The sequence below is a fragment of the Harpia harpyja genome, chromosome 6 (assembly GCF_026419915.1).
Source record: "Harpia harpyja isolate bHarHar1 chromosome 6, bHarHar1 primary haplotype, whole genome shotgun sequence".
In the NCBI taxonomy this organism is placed as follows: Eukaryota; Metazoa; Chordata; class Aves; order Accipitriformes; family Accipitridae; genus Harpia; species Harpia harpyja.
The window spans coordinates 42,866,636-42,882,872 of record NC_068945.1 but is presented as its reverse complement, the minus strand read 5'-3'; the positions used below and the strand labels follow the sequence as shown (position 1 = coordinate 42,882,872).

The 16,237-nt window shown below is 36.3% G+C and overlaps 1 protein-coding gene across 7 annotated transcripts in view; it reads left to right on the top strand.

Annotated features, from left to right (window-relative positions):
* CTTNBP2 (cortactin binding protein 2) overlaps positions 1-16,237 on the top strand; it is a 140,241-nt gene that overhangs the window by 55,684 nt on the left and 68,320 nt on the right. For 4 of the 7 annotated variants that reach the window (XR_008235580.1, XM_052789744.1, XM_052789743.1 and 1 more), the window contains one exon: positions 8,771-8,878. Coding sequence is in view for 6 of the 7 variants with exons in the window: in XM_052789744.1 (XP_052645704.1) it covers positions 8,771-8,878 (108 nt within the window). In the remaining variant the exon portion in view is untranslated. Of the gene's footprint in view, positions 1-6,727; positions 6,749-8,343; positions 8,468-8,770; positions 8,879-16,237 lie in introns of those variants that run through there. The other 3 variants (XM_052789748.1, XM_052789747.1, XM_052789745.1) reach the window with 3 other exon arrangements.

The window sequence follows — 16,237 nt, the reverse complement described above, 5'->3', positions numbered from 1 at the left end:
GCGTAGCAGGTCCCTAACTAATTCCTCCTGGATTAAGGGGGGTATGTTATGCTCTTCATGCTTACCTTCCAGCTCATGGGGTGGAGTACCCTGAGGATGACTGGACTCACTATTAAAGACTGAGGCAAAGAAGGCATTAAGTACCTTGGCCTTTTCCTCATCACTGGTTGCTACATTCCCTTCTGTATCCATTAAAGGATAGATATTCTCCTTGGGATTCTTTTTACTGTTAACATATTTGTAAAAACATTTTCTGTTGTCCCTTACAATAGTGGCCAGATTTAGTTCTAGCTGAGCTTTCGCCTTTCTAATTTTCTCTCTGTATGATCTAACAAGATCCCTGTACTCCTCCCAAGTTGCCCGCCCTTTCCTCCAGAGATGATAAACTCTCCTTTTTTTCTTAAGTCCTAGCAAAAGCTCCCCATATAGTGAAATGCTAAATAATGGTTTGATCAGATCAATTATACAGGATGGTTTAGATCAGTTGGAAAGATTCTTATCTGAAAAATATTGCAAGTAGCAGAAAATGAGACCATAACCCTCTATCTCTTATTAGGGATTACATCCTGGAAAATGGTCACTTGCAAAAGGACTTTGATTAACTATCACTGTCCTCATCTGAATACAAGTTCTCAGTGTACCGTTAGTGTTCAGAGAAGTTATTTTCATGTAGTCAGAAGCGTGGTGCTGTTGTGCAGAGTTCTGTCTGGTTTAGTCCTGCTATCCTCTGTGATGAGAGGTTTGTCTTGATCCAACTTGCAGTGATACACTTCAAACCTCCTTTCTGCTTCTTCTCCCTCTACTCCAAACTACAGCATTGCCTTTTCTGTGCCTTCTACTCCACAGCCTCTTTTCCCTTGTTGTGAAGGTCCTGGGGGATGAGAAGAGAAAGTCACTGAATGTAGTCCACTTTGTAAATGTTCCTTTCTCTTCCAAATGTGGACTTGTCACACTGTCTGTCATCAAAGGTGAAGTGCAGAGGGGCAATACTGTGAGCTGGATGTGTGAAAGTGGCATGGAGGTGCAAATCTATAGGATGCAGTATGTCCTGTTGTTTTCCCAACTGCTTTGACTTCATTTGTGTAAGCGTTGCTTTGGCCTCAGAGGTGATATAGCAAGGTAGGAATAGAGGTGGAAATTTGGATGGAAAGGAAAGAACTCAGGAAGAGAACAGTTTGAGGTCTGCCTCTGCACCCACTCCTACCCAAGAAAGGGATCAGTGGATTTAAAATACCTGTGTAATCCTTGAATATGTAAATGGGAAGGTGTCAAGTAGGCTTAGGGAAGAGGTACTACCTCTACGTTAATGTGAATTAAAGCTTTCTTGGGCACTGACTTTTGGTTCTGTTGTAGCACAGGGTAAGGTGTAAAATTCTGGAAGACTTAAAGATTGCTTCTGGAAAACTTCTAAAGATAGCTTTAACAATGTGTACCTGTATCTGGATCTAATCATATACTACTTGCCTTAGAAGTGACTTAACTGAAAGCAACTTTCTGAATAGAAATTACCTGTTAAATTTAAGTAAGAGTTTAAACATGGCTACTGAAGGGTTGTGGGCCTAGGTCCATAAAAAAAGACTTACTTAGCTAACTTGCACTGAAATAAAAAATGACTAAGTACCTTTGTGGCTGTTAATAGATTGCAAACATGTTTTAACAGCTATGACAATATATGGGTATGTGTAAAGGTCAGTGTTTTACTAATTTTGGAGGGGTCGGGGGCTGGGGTTTTTTAGTTTGTTTCCAAAATAAATTTCCCAGTTTTGAGGTACATTTATGGTTAATGTTGAAGCTGTTAAAAGTTTTGCAGTTAGCTCAAGCCAAAAAAACCCACAGCTACTAAACAAAACCTCCCCCATACCTTTTAAAGAAAACCTTTGAAAAACCCAGAAAGCAAGGGAGCTGTGCTTGGGGAAGAGGAGGGCAGAACAAGCAGGTAACTTCATGTGGTGAACAGTCCAATAAAAGTCATTGAGTTAACGGATGGGCATAATTAAATGCATGTGCGGTCCCCTTATGATCCCTCAGATATGAATCTCTGACCTTTTATGTAAGTCCTGGGTGTTAATATCAGATGATATTCTTCTTCAGCAAGAAACTTGGTCTTAGTTGAGGAGCAAGCTCCACAGCATTGCTTTTCCTTGAAAGATACTTCTCTGCCTTCATATTTGTTTCTGTTGCCAAGAACCTTCCTATAGGTCACATCTTACTTCTTAAGCTCATCTTGGATGGGGTGGGAAATGGACATGTATTTTTGTGTCAGATAATTTCTGGATAAGCATGGGGTTACAGACTCTCACCCGACTTTCAGACTGAAGAACAAGCCTTCCACAGCCAAAGCAATAAATTGTGGTTTTCCCTGAAGTATTCATGAATACTGTGGATGTTATAACCACTTTTAATACTGTCTCTGTTTGCAGAGTTTTCTTTATTAGAAAAGGGTTAGGATTCATTTGACCACATACCCACATTTACATTGAGCTAGGTCTTGAAACTTCCTTTTATAGTTGGTGGAGTGAAGCAAGTGGTTAGAAGGAATAACCTGTTTTAGAAACAGGTTTGTAAGCTTCTCTGTTTTTGAGTGAAGTGACTTAGGCAGCTGTGAAGTGACTTAGGCAGCAGACTCTTGGAGGTATGGACAGGGTTCAAGACACTTAAATTTAGGTGTCTACATGTATGCACAGTGTTTAATATCTTATTATAGTCAGTGGAAATCTGACCAATACAGTCAGTGGAGCCATGAGCAAGTAGTTCTGGTGGCTGGTTAGCTGAATAGCTTTTGTGGCTGTTTTGACTAGGCTGATCAGTTTTCTGTTGAAAATAAAAGGACATTAGGTACCTAGCTTACATACCTCACACTTACCTTTAGGTGTCTTAGTCCTATTTTGAGGGCTTCCTTTAGTGGTCCATATGTGATAATCTGGGGTATCCCAGCTGGCCTTCTGCCACCAGTCCAGATGGCATGGATGATTCTCCCAAGTCCTGTATCATATCTACCTGTCCCCAAAAGATATCTCTGATCCCCTGGACATTTGAAATTGCACTAGATACTTCTATGTAGGCAACTAAATAAATTAGTCAAAACAGATCTTTATACTTGGTCAGATGAGTTTTACCTGGGGGATATACTTGATGTTGTAAAATGTATGAATCAGGGTTGTGTTTGACTGGTGCAGTTGTTTCATAGGTCTGACAGATGTGAGGCCATCATGATATTAAAAGTTTACTTTGTATAGCCTAATAAGTAATAGCAAACCTCTTTATTTTTAGAACCTCATCTTGGAAGTCTGCTTTGTGAATCCTCAAGAGGATTCTTGTCTGTATTTAATGGAACTCAATATAAAATATATTAAAAAAAAAAAAGTAGATATGTACCTTTCCTCTTCTGAGAGGATTTTTTTTTTTTGACAGCTTTTCCCTATGTGTTTTCTTGTACACCATTTTTATACTTCTCGCTGCCTGCCTTTCCACTTCAGCCCTCAATTATGCTCCACAGGTTTCTTTCCCAAGTCTTGGGTTATTACCCAGCTCCATCTTTAAAAAGTCTATGTAGCTGCTTTCTGAGCAGGAAGGAGCTTGTTTTCCATGGTCATTTGCGTTTAATCCACAGCTAACTTGTTTTTTACCTCTGTTCTACTTAGGGAAAGTACAAGGCTGTGGCTTTTATACTTTACCTTTTCAGACTTCTGCTGAAGGCAGCAGAGTTTGTAACATCTGCTGTGGTAGCACAATGAACAGCACTCTTAGCTCCTGAAGTTGCCAGTACTATCAACTGGGCTAGGTCAGCAAAACCAAACTATTGGCACTGCCAATCCTTCACAAGAATTTTTTTTTTTTTTTTTTTTGGAGGGAGGGTGGTGGGATAAATTTAACCATAAAGACTTTTACCATCTCTGCTCTAAATAGCTATGCATGTTGGAAAGAGTCCTTTCTGTTCCTGTGCCTCTTGGTGACCTTCCAATTTCATACTGTTTCCATCTTTTCCAAAGATGATGGAGGTGGGAAAATGCCTGTCCAGTTTGATCACTGCTGTCTGAAGTCATCCTTCTCCTGTTCAGAAGAGATGCTTTTGTCTTCTTTTTGGTTCACAGTAGAGCATCTTTTAATCTTTAGTAATGCAGGTTATCATTTTGCCTGTACTTTTTTTGTGATGCATACACAGGTAGTTGAATGAGTTTTAGCTAATTAGCTATTTGCTCTATTGTCAGTGCACTTGCTGCCAGGCAACACATACCTCTTACAAAACTGATCTGAAAAATAATGTGGAGTTTTAGAGACATAGAGGATTGGAGTTGTAGTCTTTTTCAGGTCCTTTATTCTTATAAATCAAATAAACCAGACATTTTAAAATCCGAAAGAGGTAGAGAAAAAAATTCTCTTGTGTTTTGGTTGTGTATGCCAAATGTCACCCAGGGGCAACATATTCATATATCTTTGTTATAAAACCAATATAATGGATGGCTTGGTTACATAGTTGTTAAATTGTTGGTTAAATTGTTACAGCTTGGCACTCTACCAGAGGTATTGTAGCTAAACCCCAGATGACACATAAGTCATGAGCTACTAACGCACTCTTTATTTTCTGGAGATCTAAGACTTAGTGCTCCACTGGAAGATGTTAGGAAGATTACTTTTCTAGATTTAAACAACAGTTTTCTCTATGTTTTAGGTAAACAGTGCTCCATCTGAATAAGAACTTAAGGCAAGCCTGCCATGACTGACATCTTGATCCACAGAAGATGGCAGAGAGTGTTTAAGAGGAAGGACAGTTTTATTTTGTTGTATGCTTTATCTACTCAAATCTTAAAAATATTTTTGCAACTATGCTTGGGAATATATTAAATCTTTAAACTATGTATTTTGGTCCAGTTAGGTAAGCTACATTGTAGCTCCATAAGTGCTGATTCAGAGATGTGCAGGGGGAGAAGATGTGGTAGCTTCTTCAGCAACTGCCATGCACACTCCTACCCTGTGTGAGGGTGTTCAAGGTTGCTTATCCATAGTGAACAAATTGAAGATCTCCTTAAATTACTGGAAAAAAGTGGTCATTGCAGTTTTGGAATTTGTCAGATAAAGTCATGATGAGAAAGCCTCAGTGGGCACAAAATTGTTCATAAACAAGACTTGAAAAATGATGGCCTTCTCTTTCACCCTAAAAGCTCTTAAATACTTTATTTCACTTTTTCTGTTTGTGTGTCTTTTCTGGTTGATTTTGGACACCAGTTTGGGGAAATATTGTTTGTTCTTTGTATGTATGTGAAGACTTGTCTGATAGAGTGTGTTGCATGGAGAGTGTGGGTAATAACAGATTATGTTTTCTGTGCTTAATAAATCAGAAGGCATCAAACAAAAGTAGCTGATGGCAGACTGACAGCAAAGATGGTGGTTCCTTATAAAATGTGTAGTTGTGCTATGGAATGTTGTGGATGCTAAAACTACACAGAGATTCAAAAAACAATGGGGCAAATTCACAACAGGTATGTCAGCCAAGGGCCACTACGTGCAAAATCACAATTTCTGGCTCAGAAGGTGCATAAGCTGAAAATTGCTGGAGGCTGGGAGAGTATTTCTGGGAAGTATCATTAAGTGCTTTTCTTGCTCTGGTACTAATTTCAAGGCATCCATTATTGGCTGCTTTTGGAGACAGGATGCTCATCTAAGTGGGTTTTTAATTTGATATGCTAGAACTGTTCATGTATGAAGTGGGTTTGCTAGTTCTTATTTCAAGTTTTTAAAATGAAAAATATAAAAACTAAGTTGTGTATCTTGTTGGTATGTCTTTCTAGTAACTTTTTTTGTGTTTATTTATATCTAACTATAAGTTACCAGAGAGCACTTCTAATCGCTTGTTATTGCTATCTTTTCATATGTTCTAGGTCAGGGTGTGTACTTGAGCAAAATTTACTTTAATTGCTTGATCAGATGCTTAGTTAAAAAAGCTTATCACTGCATCATGTGTTGAAGTATGCCTCTGGTTTGTTAAGAATGGAAGAGTGTTTTCATTTATGTCTTGTGGAAGACTGCAGAAATGAAAAGTTTCACCTGTGATGTACATTCAGACTTTTGACGAATTGCTGCCCTGTGTTATACCTCCTGACAAGCTGAATTTACTGACTTGGAGAAAAGAGTAGGATCACATTTCTTGCACTGTACTTTTGTGGATGCCCCTCTTAACTTTGTCCCATCTATCAGAAACCTTAGGTGCCTTTTTTGTCAGAGGAGGTGAACATATTTTAGAGAGGGAAAATAATGTAGTGGTTAAACCATTGCATGGAGACTTAAAAGACTGTTACTGAATACTGTGTTTTATACTACTTGTTTTCTATGTTGTTCGGAAAATAATATCTCTGCATCAGTTTTCCATCTGAAAAATGGAGACAGTTTTTCTCTGTTATAAAGGAACTTATATGAATAAATCAATTGCTGTCCTTGAGCTATTAGATATTATGAAGAGGTTCATAGAAGGAGGAGGGTGGATAAGTGGGTCCTGCTATCTGACTGATTTAAATTTAGTAGTTAGAAATGCTGAGAATGAAATTTGCTACAGCCTATAAGGTAAAATCTAGTCTATTGACACTAGATTACATAGGAACTGTGTACGTTTAGTAACTTTTCACTTTATACATGTCTGTAGATTGGTGAGCACTGTATAGAATTGTGAGGAGCACTGTGAGAGGCTGCTGCAGCGTATGTTGGGAAAAAGCCTTCAGAGAAATTGGTTGTTTTTCTTGATCCATTGGCAGGGAGGGTAAGAGATATATTTTGGATTAGAGGAATAGCTGACCCAGGCAGCAAAAATAGAGGATAATTATTGTTCAGTCTAGAAATATTGGTTGGAGTGGATGTCCCTGTCCCTGAAACAGTTACGCTTAATAGAAATCCTTGCTCCTCTTGTTGATGCATGTTGTTCACATAAATGAAGACGCTCAATCCAATGTACATTGAATGCAAATAGCTAAAGTTCTGGCATACAATTCTCACTAGCCATTTGTGCACCTCTGTATGTTTTAACTACAAAGTAAAAATGGAACACAGAAAGCAGAAATGGTACTTGCTTTAATTTTTATTGGATTTTCCTGCGATGAAGTTAAACTCCTGGGTAGCTGAACTCTTAGATTTTTACGTCCTTCAGGGAAAATAGACAGTATATCCATACACACAGCTAATTTGGCAACTGATTATGTCATACTGAAGATAGCTGAGTGTCTGCATTTCAGGGCTTTGCTAGGAGACACATCTACATCATAGCAAGGACTCTTAATTTCCTTTGCAGTGAATAGCATATTGAAAATCAAGCTGGTCAGCTGAATCTAGCACATGGAATAAATGTTGTTTCTCTCCCTTAAAATGATCCCCTTCTAATTTTACTAAACATCTACTTGTGTTAGCATTGTGGATATTAGTGAACAAGATTTGTATTGATCTTATCTACTACCTTTGTGATTTTGTAAACATTAATAACATTCCCCCTGCACCACCTCCAAAATCAAGACTTCCAGCCTTGTTATCTTTCCTCATATAGTACTTTCTCCTTCTTTCTTCATCCTTTTAGTTGGCCAGTTCTATACCTTTAGAAGAGGACTTTACCCAGTACTTGAGATGTGGGTTTACCAGGGTTTTATATAGTGGCAAAATGAGGAAGTTAACCTTGTAAGTGAGGAATTATGTGCCGACTCCCACATGAGGTAGATATCCCTGCCACTTCTCTATCCTTTTTCCAAGTTACTGATGAAGAAGTTGAATATAGCTGGTCGCAGAGGTGCCCCACTGCTTACCTGTCTCCATCATGAAAGTGGTTACCCATAGTGTTTGCTTTCTATCCATGAAATGTCTTTTCATCCAATACTGTTGGATAGGAATTTCTGTAATAATACTTGATATACAACCTTGTCCAAAACTTCTTGAAAATGCAACTATATTAGTGTCCAGTGGATCTGCTTTACCCATGTGTCTATTGGCATTGTTACAGAACTGTAGCAGTTTGTGAGGTGGATTTAGTTTTACAGAAACCATACTGATATTCCCAGCATGTAATGTTTATGTATGTGCTCAGTGATCTTATTCATCAGTATAAACTCATTCTCCTGTCTTGCTAGGGGTGCAAGTCAGACTTACACTGGTCTTGGTAACTGTGGAGTGAGAAGATATTGTTGCTATGAACTGTTGTTTGTCAACAGCTCTTAAACCTGAACTGTACCCTCCAGCCAAACAAATGGGACTGCAAATAAAGCATACAGATAAGATTTCATGTCTTTTCACAAGTTGTGCTTCAAAAATTCACGTTCAGCCCAGTATACTGTGACGACTTAGTAGTTGTTTGCAAGTGAGGCACAGGTTACACTGGATTAGGTGTGCTGTGGTTTAGGTTCTTTCACATTCTCTTGCCTTCATCCCTGATGTGCTATTTCAGGTCTGCCGAATTATTTCGGTCTCTGCGAGGCTGCATATGGGAACTGTTAGTCACAAGGTTAGTTTCTTTACCATTTTGCCCTTAATCACAAGACTTTGCAGGATCAATTCCTTGCAACAGGATAGGATTTGAAACTGTCATACTGGAGGGCTTTTAATTTCTTCACTTTAAATAAAAATAATCAGACTATTTGCTATTAATTTTGACTTTATATATTACAAATAAAGCCACCTCAACTTTTGACAGTTATAGATGTTTGAGGAACCCATAATTAGGATGCTGATATGTCTATGTTTCAGATCTACAGTAACTATTGCAGTCTGTTAGTTAATGTGTTCATCAGTGGTTTGTTTCTTACAGAAAAGAGAGTTTGATGTGGATAACTTGAGCAAGCCAGAACTGCGAATGCTTCTGAGTATAATGGAAGGAGAACTAGAAGCACGAGACCTTGTAATTGAAGCCTTGCGGGTAAGTTACTGGGTTGTTGTGGTTTGCTTTTTTTTTTAATTCTCTTTTGCCACTTCCTTTATACTGTGCCTAGAATATTATTAGTGGAAGAGTAAATTGTGATTTTTAAAGTTTTAGGTTGACTAAATCTCAGTAATCACAAAATATGTTCTTGTTTAATTGTTGCCATTCAGTAATTCTATGTAATTTTGGTATGAAATACCAACAAAATTTCAGAGAAGTAAGTGCAAAAACTGCAAAATTACTTCCTCTTTAAATTCTTTTACATTGTAGAGTCTGTTATTTGTGAAAGGAAGGAGTAACTTCAAAGGAAAATTCAGTCCATTTGTTGTTTGTTCTGATGGTCTATATATTTGTGCATCTGGTCTATTCAATGCATTCATTTTCTGAGAGATGGAAGGAGGGACAAAATTGGATGGACATATCTACTTAGGGAAAAGTTTTTGTAGTGCTTTTTTGCTTTGCTTTTTTTCTTTTTTTTTTTTTTAATAAATGGTGAAATACATGATATATATTCGTAACAGCACTCACAAGTACTCTATTAGATTTTTTTGCTGTGCTAGGCGCATGTGAAGGTTTGTTTTCTGCTTCAGAAGGTTGCCGTCTGAAAAGCAACTTAAAGTTGACTGGAAATGTACAAACAAAACTGTATTTTAATTAAAAGATGATAAATTTTTATGACTGTAATGACCTTAAAATTGATATGGAACAGAATAAAATTTAACAGAGCTGCCAAAAGACTGCAGGTTTAGCGGGGAAAACAGGCTTACATGGTTTGAAGATATTTATATCCTCATAGTTGAAGAGAGGGAAATTATGCCCTTTAAGGTCTCTTAAAGCAAAACCTCAATGTAATAAAATGTATCTAATACTAGTTTTTAGTATTATGTGTAATGATTATCAAGTAGTGTAGGAACATTTTCCACTTGTAATGTCACAGTAACAATTGTAAATGCATTTTTATTCAATTTTAATTTGTTTTGTGATGGCTTCAGATCACTTCATGCAAGTGGAGCTTTAAGTAGCTGTCATTGATGTACCTGCATTAATAACTAAAGACTTTACAGGTATAAACCTCTCTTATAAAATACAATTTTCATTTTTTAATGACAATAAGACACTGGAAACAATATGTTTCTGGGGGATTACTGCACTTTGAAGTTGTTTTGTGTTTGGCCTTCAGGTATATGCATATGCATATTTCATATTTCACATCTCATTTGCCTGGACTAGGACTTTTTATTTTCCCTGTCTGCCAGTTAAGGTTTTGTAAAAGGGGAAAAAAATGTTCACGCCACATCCAGAATCTCTTTTTTTGACTCTTCTAACTTTGGAGGAATGCAAATAGAATACTCAGATGATTTTCTCTAATACATATTCATGAACAAGCTACTACACTACATATCAAATAATGGATGTATTGAAATTGAATGAAATTAAAAAAAATCAAAACCGAAAAACCAAACCAAGAATGCAGTACACATTTAATGATAGTAAACATTAAACATTCAGGATAGTGTAGTCCCAGGAGAGAAAAAGTTTCCCATGCACCTGCTGAAAAGGGTGGTATGTACACAGTGTTTTTTGATGACTAATATCGATAAATATAAAAAATAGCTCAATTTCACATGAGGTATATAAATGTTGAAAATTGGTTTTGTTTTGGTTTGTGTTTTTTTCTTCTCCTGCATCTCAATTTCCAGTTTCTGTATTTTGTAGTAAAATCCTCTAAACAAAATCCATGTGGACCTCCAGTCTTACAGGCAGCTTGCCTGGTTAGCTGTACTAGTACTGGAAAACTTGGAAGTTATACCTGCTGAAGAACTGTAGCCTGATATCTTGGAATATGATGCTTTCGGATCTTCTGGCTTCTTGGGAAGCCACAAGTCAGCAGTATTAGCAGCTGGAGTCTCCAAGCAGTGCACAAAATAAGCTACTAGATAGCCAAATATAGGTCTTTTATAAAAGTGAATAACAACAGATTTCCATTGGAATTGTGTCAAATTTGGTACTTTGATTTTTTTCAACGAATTGGCATACGTACTTTGTGTATCCTTAAAGCAAGAAGGAAATGGTTTTCATATAAGGGAAAGGATTTCTTATGTTACTATTTCAAAAGCTGATCAAGCTCTGTATCAAAATTAAGAAAGTTTGTGTGTGTTTGGGGAGTTTGTTGGCTTTTTCTTAATCCTACCAGTACTGCAGGGCTGTTTCAAAGCCTAATTTCTCTGATAGGTCGAAGCCTGATAATTTCCAGCCCTATACGAGATAATATGTGTGTTGTCTTATCCTCTTAAGTGATCTTCCTGTCAGTTTTCAGTCACTGTGGTTTGTACATTTACTAAGCAGTTTTATATGTTGTTGGTCTTTTTGTAAGACTATAGAATTGGATCTTTTAATCTTCTCTTAGAAAGTAACTGTACATTCTTGTGGTTGTCTTCTCAGATTTTTCTCTGTAATAACTTAAGTTTAACTACATAATTTTTAAATATGTGTGCTCTTACCCGTACTCATTTTGCAGCGTTTCACTGAGCACTTGAAAAATTTGTGCAATAAATAGTATTTATGTATCTATTGGAAATACCTCTCCTGGAAAGTTCTAGCATTTAAAGTGAATCAGTCCTGACTGATCACAAAAGAACTGATAATACAGAATATAATTAAAGACTGACTCACATGTTACTACTCTTAATCTGCACCTGGCATGAAGTTTCTTGTTTTAACAAGACCTGTTTGATGCATCTGTTAGTCTGCCTTTTTCCAGTTGTATAAATTCTTACACTGATCTCTCTTGTTTCCCACTTCACTAATTTTGTGTGAAGCCACATCATGTGCTTTACTGAAGATCTGAGACAGATCTGATTGTTTTTTCTCTGTTTATAAAGCCAGTTATATGAAAAAAACACACCTACCTTCAACATCCATAGGTAGGATTTCTTTTCAAGCTCTTACAGGAGCATGATTCTTACAATGCCAAATGTTTTTTCTCTTGGTGTACATGTCATATCATCACAATCCACACCTTTCCACAGTATTCCCTGGTGGAATGGAACAGAGATTTCTCACAGAGAGTTAAGGGGTGTGAACTAGGGAACAGGAACAGTATTTTTGGATAAGATATGCAGTTGGAACTTGTGCCTTGCTGTTTTCTTTGGGTTTTTTTTTCTATGCCACGTTTATAGTGTATATGTATGTATTATGGAGTTTTCAAATCACTTTTAAAATGTTGTTTTAAATTAATTCTTTTCACTTATTTTAGAAATTTCCTTTTCAGGATTACAGTTTAATGCTTCTTGATATATTGTAAAAGTGTAATTTGCCTGTGTGGGTTCTGATGGATTAAGCAGAAAACGCTTATGACATCTTTGGTTTTGTGGGTTGAGCCTCAGTCCCATGCATGGAGCAAACTCTACTACTTAATAGCTCATAGAAATCTAAAATAATAATCTTCTGAATGTGTTGTGTTTTTTGTGACTTCTGGGGTTTTTTTGTTCTCTTATTTAAAAAATATCTGTAAAATTATCCACAGTTTGAGGTGTCAGTGAAAGAAATTAAACTCTAAAATGATACCCTGTATCAGTTAGTACTGCTGTAATATTGTTTTTCTGACAGGGAGACAATGCCCTTGGATTTCAGAATTGTATTGTCTTCAGATGCTTGTCTTCTGGCTGTTCATTTACAATGCATTCATTGAATTGTAAAATTAATTTGTATTCTATGATTTTCAGTATAATTTCTCTTGGTGCTAGTAGCCATCAGAGAAGATGGCTACTAACTCCTCATTTAGCACTTTTAAGATGTTGCATAACTTTTTCTGCTCATTTAAAACTTAGTTTCAAAAAGGTGCAGTCCAATGAGAATAAAAGGCTTCAGAGTTTTTTACTCTGCTTTGAAAAGATTGGACTAGGAAATTTTAAGTCTGTCCACTGGCTATTGTTCCAGTGCAGAGTGTCCATTCTGTCTATTCTGTGTAAATAAAAAAAAAAAAAAATTAAAAGTGAGAAAGGCCAGTAGTTTGGGATTATAGGAAGAAATGTTGTTAAATTAACTAGTCATCCCGGAGGCTGGGGGTGGGGGGGAAGATAAGTTTAGTTAGTAAAGCTAATAGTGTTGATGTAATAGATTTTTAAGGCACTTGAATTTGTGCCACATGATAAATTAGAGAGAACCAAACCCAAGGTGTCACATATGACAATTAACTCTTTTTATTGCATCTTTGTGCATAATATATTGTAGTTTCCATTGTATTTCGTATAAAGTTTTGATACCTTGGAGTCTGCTTTTGAAACAAAAACAAATCTTCATTTCCAAACCGCATTCATAAGAAATATGCAGATGTCTTTTTTATACTTCCACATTTTCACAATACGTTGTTGTTCCTTTATCATATGCACAACTGCAGATATATAAGGACACATAGCATTCCTGTTTCTAAAAAAGAGCTATTCCTGCTTCAGCTATTGAAACTTTATCTAACTGCGTCAATGTCTCCTACTATTGCTGTAAAAGTAGTTTGGTGCTTTGATATAAACAGAGAAAGCTGAGGGTTTTTTTTCCCTTAGCAGGTATAAATTTGCTATAGTATACTCTGTTTTCTACAATACAGAATAGTATTTTGCTGAATTAATCTCTGTCTGAACACTATTTCTTTTCTGGGGAACATTGGCTGTCTGCAATTTGGAAGTTGGAGAAATGCAGATTTGAAAAAGTTATAGTAATTATCAACCAAAGTAATTTAAGTTGCTGGACAAGTTCAGCCCTGTGAGGACAAACAGCCTTGGAAGAGCAGACCTCTGTCACACTTAGGGTCAAATTTCCAGATTTATTCTCCAAGTGGACAGTTAATTTGCTGTGGAGAGCAGCATCAGGATTCACCTCAAAGAATGTGATCTTTGTGTAAATCTTTCTCATTAGCACTCTGATTTTGTATAACTGTTACACCAAATGACTTAACATGGTTCTTTGTGAATCTGTAATTTCTTTATTTTAGTAGCTCCGTGATCGGTGTTGCACTGCAATTAAAATTAAATTCAGATTAACATTTAGATCATTAAAGTTATTTTGTTAATGAGAAATAACATGCTGTTTAATTGCTATTGGGAATGCATATAGTTAAAAAAGGAGGGAGAGTTAACTATAGCTGTTGCCTCCATCTGTCTCAATTATCCAAATAAACTATCTGCCTGTAATAAGGGGATAATATATTCTTAATGTGGAGGTAATGTGGCCACATAATCAAAGCACAGGTCTGGCCTCCCACAACTGTGATCTCAAATACAGCATTCATTTGTTGTTTTCTTTTTCTCCAACCGTAAAGTGGTTGCTGTATCTGCCTGCTTTCTAGAGAATTTTTTAAAGTGCATTGACCCTCACATGATGAATTGAAGTGCTAGTGTTAGCTTTCAAGCATGGAATTACAAATACTAAATGCTGCTTTTAGTGGTGATTCTCTCATAAAGTTAAATCATTAGTAGGTTATTTTTCATCTAAAATTTTAAAGCCCAATTTAGTTGGGATTTTGGGGTTTTTTCAATTATTTTTATTTGCCTATGTAAATTTCATTAGGTAGTGAATGGTAAAATGAAAACTTATATTATACTTCTTCTATGGTATCCATTAATTAATGTGAATTAAAAAATGCAAATTCTTCTCATACTAGATCCTTTAATATACTACACTTAGATTTAGAACAACTTCTTTGGATTGTTGGGAAATTGCCAATAGCAACAATGGATATATTTTTGTTTAATTAAAATTGACTACAATATCAGTGACATTGCTGTGGAGCAATGTCTTTTCTCTGAGCTTAAGTGAGCTCCAAATCAACAGATTCTCTGTGTGATGGCCGGGTCAGGAGAACAGTATAAGAATGGCAAGGTGAATTTGGTTGTAGGTGTTTCTTAAGTGTTGTAAAGCTATACTGTATTTAATTTTTACCATAACTTCCTAAGGCAAGAAAGCTTATCTTCTATGTATGTGTTTGTACCAATGTCTGTTGAATCTTTTAGCCAGTTTCTGCAAAATCTGACAAAATGCTAAGCATTTCAGAAATAGGTAGTGTCATAAAACCAGGCAGCTGGGTAAGAAAAGTCAAACTGTTGTTAGAGCCTTAGTTGAAGGAAGGGCAGAGATTTGTGGTGTCTGTTACTGAGCACTGTATATGAACTGTAAAATACAGAGTTAGGGAAAAATCAGCCGTTGTTAATTTAGCTGCTCAGAGAATTGAAGTTAGACTATCCAAGTTTATAAAAAGGTGAGAAGTAAAAGATCTCTGCTGTGGGAGTTAGTTCTGCCCGAATTGTAAGTACAGACTCTCTCCCTGAATCTAAGCATTTTGATAGGCCTGCAGGATAATCAATAGAGCTGGAAATGAATCATACTTTCCATATTATGTCCAAGTACAAAATCCATATAGGATAATTTCTGACTTCCCCTAGCAAGGCAGTGGTTGAATTTTGTAATGAAGGCGTGGATATTAATGTAATGAAATAGGTAGGTCAAAAGACAGAAATTAATGCATCATGTAATAATACCTCATAGACACATTTAAGTTTAATAACCCATTCTATTAGCTTTACCTTAAAAAGATTCCAGTCTAAAAAGACAAGATTTTAAAATAAGGATAAACAGCTTTTAGAAAGTATAGCGATTACTGTGTAGATTGCACAATGTTTCTTTAAAATAGATAATCAATTGTATGTTGAATGTCAGTTTTCAGGTTCCAACTTTCCTGTTAATCATTTTAGAACTACTACGATATCAGTATTCAATTCCATGAGAAATTCAGTAGTTTAAAGCAAGTCTTAAAAAAAAGTTTTAATACTTTTTAGGAGGATAATTTGTTTTGAAATGATCAGATTGTTTCAGAAATTTCTTAAATAACTAGCTGTAATGAAAAGACACTCCATTTCCAAGGCTGTAATGGTATAATTCAACATTACTTCAAAACTCTGCTCCACTTTTTCTATAAGTATATATAATCAAATTGAATGTTGTTTTGCAAAGTATTGCATTATAGAACAACAACAACAAATGTTTCTTTGTACTGACATTCTGTTAGAAAATTCTGGTCATATGGGTAGCTTATAAGATGTTTGGGTTCATTACGATAAAGGCCATTTTTTACATATCTATATAATATGTGTGTGTGAATGAACTACTTGAATGAACCTACCTTAGCATTCAGACCAAGAGCACACTTTTGAAGAAACTCTCCCCATTGTCCCCACCTAATTTTGCTTTGCCTTGCCTCACAGACCCCTCTCAGACTGTGTGAACTGAACTGAGAGCAGAGCTAGTCCTAAGTAACACCTCCTTCCAAATGGTAGGACCATAGGTGCATTCCCAGTACCGATTGTG